This window comes from Hemicordylus capensis, chromosome 2 (assembly GCF_027244095.1).
Source record: "Hemicordylus capensis ecotype Gifberg chromosome 2, rHemCap1.1.pri, whole genome shotgun sequence".
Lineage (NCBI taxonomy): Eukaryota > Metazoa > Chordata > Lepidosauria > Squamata > Cordylidae > Hemicordylus > Hemicordylus capensis.
Genome location: NC_069658.1, coordinates 426,834,421 through 426,845,983, shown reverse-complemented (window position 1 = coordinate 426,845,983; position 11,563 = coordinate 426,834,421). Strand labels below are relative to the sequence as shown.

General features: G+C 47.7%; 1 protein-coding gene across 9 annotated transcripts in view; it reads right to left on the bottom strand.

Annotated features, from left to right (window-relative positions):
- Positions 1-11,563, bottom strand: part of FMNL3 (formin like 3) — a 142,371-nt gene that overhangs the window by 5,932 nt on the left and 124,876 nt on the right. For 3 of the 9 annotated variants that reach the window (XM_053293835.1, XM_053293831.1, XM_053293837.1), the window contains 3 exons: positions 10,790-10,891; positions 9,964-10,053; positions 8,782-8,905 (listed from right to left, as the gene is read on the bottom strand). In XM_053293835.1, the coding sequence (XP_053149810.1) occupies positions 8,782-8,905; positions 9,964-10,053; positions 10,790-10,891 (316 nt within the window). Of the gene's footprint in view, positions 1-363; positions 415-6,486; positions 6,603-8,781; positions 8,906-9,963; positions 10,054-10,789; positions 10,892-11,563 lie in introns of all 9 variants that reach the window. The other 6 variants (XR_008315708.1, XR_008315710.1, XM_053293834.1 and 3 more) reach the window with 6 other exon arrangements.

Below are 11,563 nucleotides of genomic sequence, written 5' to 3'. Positions count from 1 at the left end.
CTTCATACATGGAATGCCCGGCTGTTTAAGGTAGGAGGGAGACAGACAGATGGCAGAGCAATGTTTCTTGCCCTTGGGGGCATTTATCAACCCACCCAGGCCACCTCTCTCCAGACTCCTTTTGCATTACAGAAGGAGCACATGGCACCTTTCCCCCTTTTGTTCTTACTAGGAGGAAGGGACCGCCATTTTCTTCCACCAGAGGGAGCCAGTGAACAAAATGGAAGACTGCAAGGAATGGACAACTATTGTAGCCAACTCTGTACTAAAAATGCAAACTTTAGGTTGGCGTTTCCCACTTAGGCCGAAGCAGCAAAGCAGAGCTTAAAGACTCCAGGGCTTCAGAGAGTTGCTGTGTCTTACCCTCTGTTGCAGCTGAATTGAGAGGGGATTAGAGGCAGATGGTTCTTGCTGCTATGGAGGGGATAAAAACAAAGATTAGGCCAAATCGGGGTGGGGTGGGGGAGATCCCCTTCTCCCCAGGGGAGAATCCTTCCTCATCAGGCCTTGGAAAGTGCCTTGAGACATACGTTCCACACAGGGGTGTAGCTATAATTGAGCAGATGGGTTCAAAGAACCCGCCCCCCCCAGCTCCTGAGGGTCTTCCAATTCCACCCCTCCCTATTTTCTTCATGATCTCCCTCACTCCAAGGGGCCGCCAGGGATTGGGGTGGACACGGGCCCCCCTCTTTCCTAGCTATGCCCCTGGTTCCACAAGGTATGGGAAAGGATCCCCATCAGATGACTTCACCGGTGGGGTGGCGGCTTGTGCTCTTCCTACCACTCTTCAGTGCTCAGCCTCACAGCACATCTGCACACTTCTAATAATGAGGACAAGACACATTCAAGCAATGCACCTGGTTCCCCACAGTCCACATCTGCAGGGACTTCACTTTGTGTAATTGTGTCTAGGCCACTCATGGCAACTACTGCAAAATCAAGACTGACCATACTATTTGTTCGGTTGGTTCCCTGCTTTTGCTGTGGAGGTGTCCCAGGACAAAGGGCCCTGTGTTTTTTCTAGAATCTGCTCCTGCACTCCCTTTTATCTATGACAGCATTAAGAGGGCAGTGTGGGCAGTCAGTGTGCAGACCTGCTCTTCGCTTCTGGGCTCTAGGTTTATTCGTTAAAAAATGGATGCAAGCCAGAGCAAGTTAAGGCAAGTCTAAATATTTGACATCAAGGCAGCAGTTTAAAGTGCTCCAAGACATTCCCAGACAGCAGGCTCAAATTGGGCTTCAATGTGGGAGAGGGGTATCCTAGAGTGAATCGTCACCAACCCCACCCCTAAAAAATAAAAAAAATAAAAATGCAAAAATGGATTTTTAAAAACCCAGACATAAATTTGGCTAAGCTCCAATATGCAGGGGGAAACCCAAATTGTGTATGGAGTGCTTTCTGATATAGAACACAGACTTCGGGATAAATCTGGCTGATACGTGAACGCACACCCACCCTCCCAAGGGTGAAGGAAAGTAACATTGCCATCTCAGTAAACTCCAGGTATGCTGGCCACAATCCACCACAGAGTCAAGGGCAATTAAGGACAACTTAACTCTGTGAGGCTATTCACAAGGCCATTCAAAAGCGGGCTAATGAAGCCCAGCCTGCTTTCGAGCGGTGGTGAGAACTTACAGGAGCTGTGCGGCTGCCAGCTGTTAGCCCACTTAATTCCCTCCCCCCCCCCACACACACACACCTTAAACGAGGTTAGCAGAGCGAGCACTCCACTAACCCCATTTTAGCGATCGTGAGTCGCCATGGCTCCACACCGTGGTGACTCACGAGAAAAACCCCGACCGGGAGGCTCCAACTTACTTGTTGGGCATCTAGAAAACCAATGGATAAATTAAAATGATTAAACCAAAGATATTTTGAATAAATCAGTAACAATAATTCTATCTGCAGTTCCTCTTCCTCTAAAACACACTTTTGCTCTCACTCCTCGATCTTAACAGTCTCTTTCACATCTCATCCAGCCAAAATACTTGAAGTTGTGTTAACAGCATCCAGGAACATTCACTAATTCAGGAACTTTCAGTCAAAGGCTCATTGAAGAGAATCCAGTGGTAAAGCTTCTCCTGGACTAAACCACTTAAGGTTGCAGGTGAGTAGGAGGGTGGCATATTTGAAGACTCCCCCACAAAAAAATCCCCATCTGTAAAACGTTAGTAAATACTGAACCATTACCTGGGTTGATACTGGACTGGATGAGGGTTAACCAATTGAAGCTTAATCGTGACAAGATGAAGTTTCCGTTGGTGAGTGACTCGGAAACTAGAGGTCATACGTATGAAGCCTATTTCCTCAGCGCTGGAATGTCAGCTCCTGGTCCATGCTCAGGCCCAAGTTATGACTTTAAAGTCCTAAATGGCTTGGGACCAGGGCACCCCAAGGGCCACCTCTTCCCATTTGAACCTGCTTGGCTGTTGAAATCAGCCATTGGAAGCTCTGTTACAGGTCCCTACCCTAGCTGATGTGCAGGGAACTAATGAAAAGAGTTTCCTCTATAAAGCCTATGGCATATTCTCCCTAGGAAGACTCTCCGGGTGCCAAGTTTGTTTCTCTTCAGTGCCTGGTGAAGAAGACCTTTTCATTTGCCCAGGCCTTTTAGATCTCATTTAAACTGGGTTTTATGTTGTTCGTGCTGCTGGGATTGTATTAAAATATTGAGAGATCGTTTTAAGGTATTGTTTTAACTGCTGTAACCTGCCCTGTGGGGTTTTCAATCTGAAGGGCGGATGAGAAGTAAAATCAACAAGTGGAATGTCACGTCAGAGCTGAAATCTCGTATTGGGGAGGCAGGGACAGAACAGGGCATTGATGGGCAGCAGGGAAAGTGCAATGTAGGGTTGAGGAGTGGGGGGAGGAGTCTTGTGAAAATGGAGTTCTCTCTCTAACTCTCCTCCTCCCAACTTCCAATGCCATTGGCTGTGCCCTGTTGAAGGAGAAGAACCTCCTTTTGGAACCTTCATTTGAATATACTGTGGTTGCAAAGTGGTGTGCTTTGGTTCTGCAGCGGGAGATCCAGACTTCCTCCCTAAATCTAACATTTTTGGGCATGCCTTGTGGTCTCTTCCAACACCTCCAATTCCCCTCCCCACAGGGAGGCAGTTGATTTGTTAGATGATGAAGGAGTAAAAGGGATTATTCAAGAGGATATGGAGATAGCAGAGAAGCTAAATGTGTTCTTTGTATCTGTCTACACGGCAGAGGATACTGAGCATATATGTGAGCCTGAACCAAACTTCTCAAGGACAGAGGCTAAAGAACTGTGTCAATTAGAGATGACAAGATATGACGTTCTAAACTGTGTGGAAAAATTAACAAACTGCCAGGGTCAAATGGCATCCACCCAAGAGTTCTGAAGGAACTTAAATGTGAAATTGCTGATCTTCTAGCAAAAATATGTAACTTGTCCCTAAAATCAGGCTCTGTACCAGAGGACTGGAAAGTAGCCAATGTAACTCTGGTTTTCAAAAGAGATGCATTGGGATCTGGGAAATTACAGGCTGATTAGCTTAACTTTGGTGCTGGGTAAACTGATGGAAAGCATACTTGACAAAATTGTTAAACATATAGAAGAACAGGCCCTGCTGAAGGAGAACCAGCATGGCTTCTGGAAGGGCAAGTCTTGCCTCATCAACCTTTTGGAGTTCTTCAAGAGTATCTACAGGTGTGTGGATAAAGGTGATCCAGTTGACATATTATATTTGGACTTTCAAAAAAGCTTTAGACAAAGTTCTTCATCAAAGACTCTTGAGAAAATTTAGCAGTCATGGGATAAGAGGACAGGTTCAGGTGTGGATTGGTAACTGGTCGAAGGATAGGAAACAGGATAGGTATAAATGGACAGTTTTCACAATGGAAGTAAGAAAGAAGTGGGGTCCCCCAGGGATCTGGACTGGGACCGGTGCTTTTTAATTTATTCATTAATGATCTAGAAGTTGGGGGAAGCAGCGAGGTGGCCAAATTTGCAGATGACACCAAACTATCTAGGATAGTGAAATACAAAACAGATTGCGAGGAGCTCCAAACTGGGGAAGTGGGTAACAAAATGGCAAATATGATTCAATGTTAGCAAGTGTAAAGTGATGCATATTGGTGCCAAAACCCAACAACATTTGAACACATATGCTGATGGGATCTGAACTGTCAGTGACAGACCAGGAAAGCGATCTTGGGGTCATAGTGGACAGCTCATTGAAAGTGCCGACTCAATGTGCAGAAGCTGTGAAAAAGGCCAATTCCATGTTTGGAATAATTAGGAAGGGGATTGAAAACAAAACTGCTAATATTATAATGCCCTTATTAAAAAACTATGGTGTGGCCACATTTGGAGTACTGTGTACAGTTCTGGCCACCATAACTCAGAAAGGGGACATCATAGAACTGGAGAAGGTGCAGAAGAGAACAACCAAGATTATAAGGGGCCTAGAGCACCTTCCTTACCAGGCAAGGCTACAATACCTGGGGCTTTTTAGTTTAGAAAAAAGATGACTGAGGGGAGACATGACAGAGGTCTATAAAACCATGCATGGTGTGGAGAAAGAAAAATTTTCTCCCTTTCTCAAAACACTAGAACCCGGGGTCATCCCATGAAACTGGTTGTCAAGAAATTTAGGATCAACAAAAAGAAATACGTTTTCACACAATGCGTAATTAATCTATGGAAATCTCTGCCACAAGATGTGGTGACAGCCACCAGCCTGAATGGCTTTAAGAAGGGTTTGGATACATTCATGGAGAACAGGTCTATCAGTGGCCACTTATCTGAGGACTATAGGCCACCTCCAGCCTAAGAGGCAAGAGGCCTCTAAATACTGGTTGCAGGAGAGAGCAGGAGAGAGGGCATGCCCTCAGCTCTTGCCTGTGGGACTCCCAGAGGCATCTGGTGGGCCACTGTATGAAACAGGATGCTGGACTAGATAGGCCTTGGGCCTGATCCAGCAGAGCTGTTCTTATGTTCTAATATTAATGGGAGTTTGCAGAGGCTCTTTGCCTATCTACATGCTTCTTTAGCAGTCAGCAATACATTAACAGAAATGTCAAGAAGAGGGCTTCACCGTAGCCTTTTTCCTGACACACTATCCCCCCCCGCACAAACAGATGTTTGTGTTTTTTTAAGTGTTCAAACATTCAGTCCCACCCCTACAGCCTGAAGTGGTACCACTGAAGGGAAGCTTTGCCATGACATGTTGAGCCACATTATTTCTAAGTTGTAGATGCTATTGCAGTTTCTGGAGAAAGTGTCTTACCACACACAAGGTGGCTTTTGCCCCCACCAAGCAAGCAGGCATCAACCCCCACCCCCAATTCAACTGAGAAAGGATTTAGTAAGCTACTCTACGGCATTAGTGTGATAAGGTGACCTCCATCAAGAGACCGCAGAATGATGCATGCAAATCAAGACAAGATATCCATGGAGACCTTCATTATTTCCAACCATGCAAGGAGTAACACATGCAGGACAGTTCCTCTGCCCATGCAGGGATTCTCAACTGTGAAGAGGGAGGGGCTGTGAACAGGCCTTTCGGAGGGCTCCGTAATTTTTCTTCTTCTTTGTTCGTAAATACTCCATTTTCTGTTTCCTTTAACTATAGAACCTGTCAAGGTTCTAGCAGGGAGAACTAGTTCGTGACCCAGGTCCACAAATCTGGGCACATCGGTACCATCCCAGGGGACGGATGCTCGTAGTGATCTCTGGCAAGGTCTGCCCTTCTAGAGATCGAAAACAGGTGGCAGCATGGCTGCACTGACAGCTTTCTGTGCATTATCACCCCTTCTTCATCTCCCCCCCCCCGCAAGTAGTTAGGACAACATTGCAATCATTTTAGCACAGAGGAAACAATTAGCATCACAATGAGCAAACTGGATACTCTTTCCAGAGAGTAATCTTTGGAGAACAGTCCTGCCCATTTCCATTTCCATTCCTCTGACGACATCGATACAATTCTGATGTCACCTGTTTTCCAGCTCTAGGAATGTGGACCTTGACAAAAACCACAATGAGCATTCATCCCCCCACATGCTACCGACCACCCCAGCAGGCTCATGTCCTAAGCCTTGAATGCATAATTGTGTCCGGCGGATCAGATGCTAAGCTCCTTGCCCCTTGTCATGATTGTGCAGCAGCAGGAGCAGCAGCAGCAGTGGGGATTCTGACAGGTGCAGCTTGTCATGCAGGGGTGAGAGAAATTGCCCCTGCTGACATCCCCTCTTCCACAGTGCCATTCACATGTACAGGAGCTGCGTGCAGGCGGCCCGTAGAGCAGCAGCTCACAGAAGAGTCCGGTGAAGGTAGGAAACTCTGCTGCCAAGTAGACTCTCAGCCAGCAGAGACGGTGAGGGGCAGGAGCAGGTCCCCAGGAAGGAGGTTGAGAAGTCCTGAGCTCATGGGAAGAGGGGCATGGCATGCAGGAGGGGGAGGCTGGGCTCCATGGGAGGGGAGCTGCATGCAGAAAATAAGAGTGGTCCACGGGTACCTTTGATGGGCAGGGAGCGTGGAGCTAAGAGTTAGACTCCTCGTGGTGGGACGGCTCGCAGAAGAAGCGAGAGCCCCGCTTCGCTGTGCGGGCAGTGAAGGGGACGCTCTTCAACACTGTCAGGCAGGAGCGGGGTGGACAAAGACATACAGGCACATCAGATGCTTCAAAGTATGGTTTAGACTTTGGGGTTCCCAAGCTCTGGTCCTCCAGATGTTGCTGAACTACAACTCCCATCGTCCGCAGCTACAATTTATTGTGGCTGGGGGTGATGGGAGTTGTGGTTCAGCGACATCTGGAGGAACCCAGGTTGGGAACTCCTGGTTTTACCACAGAGTACAAATGACTTGTGCCACTGGCTATGGCTTATCCCTTGCTCAATGAACCAAACGGAAACATCACATATCAGAAAGCAGGGACTGCCGCCCCCGACGGTGAGGTCCACAGGAGAAGTGTTCAAAGGCCACAGCTCTGTCATGAAACAACTGCAGTAGTTTGAAACAAATGCTTCCACCAGGAGAAAAAATGCAGCATGCCCACCCCGCAAACAAGGGAGAGCAGGAAATCAATTTCTTCCATCTGTTCCTGTCCTCCTTTCTGTCACCTTGTCACCATGGCCATTTGTTTTGACAGGAGCGGTGACACCAGTGCAATGGTACAGTAAGTGCCTCTCTGGAGAGCGTATCCGGGATGGTCAACTGGCAGGCCAGCCTGCAATGCAGCAGGGTAACCAGATGCACAGGGGATGGCAGGGCTCCTGTAGCTTTAATAGGTGCCTGGGAAAGGGAATCTCAGCAGGGGCAGCTGGACAGGCAGTGGGGAGATCAGCTACGCTTGCCAGAGCTGCTTCCCTACACGGCTGTTAAAGAGCACAGGAGTCCTGCTGTCTTTCTTGGCATCTGGTCACCCAACTCTCTTGGGGTTTCTTACGTCGTGACCCAGCCATGCCCGCTTTCAGAAATAAATGAAGCATGTACTTCTGATGGCTGGGCATGACTAATTTTAGAACTTGTTTTCTTCCAGTTTCATTTCTCTCACCCCCCCGCCCCCCCTGATTTAGCCATTAGTCCTTCCAAAACCTCATCGAAACAGTTCAAAGAATCAAGTGGTAAATTGCTTTAAAAACATTCAGGCATCTGTTATGCAGTCAATTACATTTGACGGACCTTTTGCTGGTGTGCCTTGACTAGCATCACTTTTAAAAAGTTGCATCTCTGTTAATGACCCTTGAATCACTTAGCAGCATCCAGACTACATTACTCAACTGTATTACTTAGGATTTATTCTACAGGAGCACTCCTTAATTTCAAGAGGATTACTCAGGCATAATTTAGTCTGGATGCTCCCAGAGAATAGAAAGTCATATTTCTTTTGATGAGCCAACTATATCTAGAAAAACGGCTTTACTCCTGCCCCTGCTGATTGGACCAAGAAGAACCTTTCAAAATGGTGGCTCTCAGGATTTCACAGCCGGAAAGTAACTTTCCCTATTTAGCCCAGCACAACTATTCTCCAGAAGCTTTTGTGGGTGCCTCTCTGTTTGGTTTTCAAAAAAATTGTGAGTGCTTTTGGGACAGGAGATAATCTTTTATTTTCTTTTGCTACATAAGCGGCTTTTTTTGTTTGTTTATATAGTCCTGGTTAAGTCCTGTTCTAGTCTAAGTTTGAAAACTTAGCATTTGTATAGTGCTTTGGGCGGTTCATCACACATAATCTCAGCAATCCTTGCAATAACCCTGAAAGGTAGATCATTATTATTATTCTCTTACTGCAGATGGGGCATGAGTGTGAGAGAGAGGGAGAGGGAGAAGCTTGCCTAAGGCCACTAACTGAGTTCAGGTGAGATCCAAGCCGGTAACTTTCTAGTTTTCAGCTCAGTCTTTTGTGACCACAAAAACAGAACCAGGGGATGGAAGTTCTTGAAGGTTAACCAAGTCTTGCATACCTTCTCTCGCAGATGTTGGGCCAGAAGTATTAAGAACCTACTGTATCCATCCTCTGGCACTTTATTGTTGGGGAGGGGGCCCAGGGGGGCAGGGAAGAGCTAAGAGCAACCATAAAATATTGCCACTTTGGAAGATGAAAGTCCACAAAGGCCTCATGACCTGGCTAGATGGAACAAGGGGAAAGGGAGATCCTTAATCTGAGCGCACAGGAGGCGCTCAACTCCTTCTCTGCTTTGCCTGCACAAAGACACGTGCCAGTCTTTGGTGGAAAAAGCTTTGGCCCAGCCAAGCAAGTGATCATTTCCCAGGGTTGAGATGTTGGGGGCGGCAGCGGGGGGAGGGTGCTTACCAGTGATGATATCCTCAATGGTTCCGTCTTTGCCCTCGTAGACAGGCCGGTGGTCCTTGGCCTGGCGCCGCCTCAGCTCAGCAATCAACTCTTGCTGCTGCCACTTGTTGCGCTGCAAAGGCAACTGGGGGCAGGTTAAGAAATAGAAGGAAAAACAACAGCACCCTACCCAGCCACCACCTCCCGCTCTCTAGAGTCGTTCCCTTTGCTGCTCTTTGTGTGCAAACGTCAGCAACAGGAACAAAGAGAGGCAAGAAGAGGCACACGGGCACATGAGGGAGGAACAGGAACTCGTCCATGAACAGCTCCCCAGCCAAGGAAAGGTTTACATCTGCCACTGGACTCAGCAGGCCGAGGCACTTCCCTAGGAGCCGATTCATTCACAAGGATGCCCTCCAGGCTGCCATTTGAAGCAACAGGCTTGTGGGGTGAGGGGACCTCATCGCTTCTCTCCTGACATCACAAGGAATGCTGCAGGAAAACTGGTATCTCTTTAAAAAGAAACTGACTTTCCTGTCAAAAAGCCCAGGAGTGGAGTCCTATGCATTGGCACTAGCAGGAATGGGATGTTTTTGTTGCTGTTTATCAACTGTAATTTTGCACTAGGTATTGCTTCTGCTATCTCCCAGGTCATATCTCAGCGGGGGAAAGGTATTGTATAGAGCAAGGCTGCCAACCTTGGGTCCCCAGACATTGTTGGACTACAATTCCCATCAGCCCCAGCCACAATGGGTGAAGGCCTACAGCAGAGCTCCCCAACCTGGAGTCCCCATATATTGTTAGCAGTGTTCCCTCTAACAGGGATTCCCAGATGTTGTTGACTACAACTCCTAGAATACCCAGCCAAATGCCACTGCAGCTGGGGATTCTGGGAGTTGTAGTCAACAACATCTGGGAATCCCTGTTAGAGGGAACCCTGGTTGGGAGTTGCAGTTCAATAACCAGCATGGGAGTTGTAGCCCAGCAACATCTGAGGGCCCAAGGTTGGGACGCCCTGATGTAGAGAAACCCTGAAAATGACAGGAGAAGTGAGCGACTGAAGTGCATTACAAACAAGGTGAGGACAAGCAGAGGAGCACCTTAATCCCAATATGCTGCCTTGAGGGAAGGGACCTCCCTCCTTCAGGTTCTTATCTCACCCCCATGTCATCATACCACATGATGCCCTGCACCATCCCCTACCTTCTCCAGCCTCTTGGCTTCTTGGGCTAGTGCCTGCTCCCTCTGGGCCTGTTCCTGCTTCTTGCGCAGCTCATTCTCCTGCTCTGCATCCTGGAAGAGAAGTTGGGAATGAAAGGGAAACGGTCCCATCAGTCGGCAGGCACACTGAGCTGGGAAGAGTAGTACCACTCACAGCCACATGGTGGAGCTGTAGACAAAAGCATTCGGTTAAAGCTTGGGCAAGCGAGGCTCCACCATGAAGCTCAAAGGGCAGGAATCACAGAGTTGGAAAGGTTGCCCTGCCTTGAGGAATCTCTAACAGATGTTTGTCCAGCTTTTTTCTTGAAAGCCTCCAAAACTAGAGACTGTACTCTAGTTACTTCCACACTAGCTTTCTCTTGCATTAATGAGGGCATTGCTTTTTCACAATCAGCAGCAAACAGAAACAAAGCAGTGATTCTACAAGACACTTAATGCTATTTTTTCTCCTCAAATCCTACACTCTTATATCTGCGAGAGGCAGAATGTTTGCAAAACGATGGTGGGCATCAATGTCGGGGACTATCCAAATTCACTCCTTTTTTTGTATAGTGACAGATGGGTAATATAATAGGTAGAGATCTCTTTTGGCCAGGAGGAGACTAGATGAAGCTGGCAGGGAGGAAATTCTAATTCTGTTGACCACTGACCACACCTAATCACAGGCAGAGCTACTTCCTGTTGGGAACAATGACAGGAAGAGCTCACCCGTGGGGTGCTGGCAAATGGGCGGCCAAGTTCGTGCAGGGTATAGTGTGTACCTCTGTGGATTCTAAGGCAGCTTGAAATTTCCCGCTCTCGTACTCACCTTGTAGGATCTGATGAAGCGTGCAAAGACTGGGAAGAAAACGGACGGTGGTGTCGTCTTGGGACTCTCACCAAAATAGCGCACAACAGTGTTGTAGGCCTCCTGCCAAAAGGAAAGCAGCATGAACCGAGACTGAAGCAGCCTCTGGCTAAGGATGCTGCCAGACCTGGCTGCCAGGCTCATGGCTCATTGTGAAATGGGAGTCCCTGAATGAAGGGAACTTTTGGCAGGCAGGCAGAACTCCTGCATGTACAGACATGCTGCGTATATCCTTCTTTGCACATCAGACTAGTGTGTGCCAATAAGATAACACTGTGTTTCTTTAAAAGGTGCCAGTTACTTTCTTGTGTACAGTTTACATAGGAACACAGGAATCTACCATACCAAGTCAGACCATGGGTTCATCTAGCTCAGCATTGTCTACACAGACTGGCAGCAGCTTCTCCAAGGTTGCAGGCAGGAGTCTCTCTCAGCCCTATCTTGGAGGGAACCTGGGAGGGAACTTGGAACCTTCCGTATGCAAGCATACAGATGCTCTTCCCAGAGTGGCAGCTCCATCCCCTAAGGGACGGAGTATCTTACAGTGCTGACACATGTAGTCTCCCCTTCATATGGAACCAGACACTGCTTAGCAAAGGGGACAAGTAATGCTTGCTACCACAAGACTAGCTCTCCTCTTTCACATCTCTTTACTGCACACAAATCTGACATCCAGGATGCCTGTGGAGACCCAAGCATATCTGCACATGCAAACAGTACGACATGTATCATTTG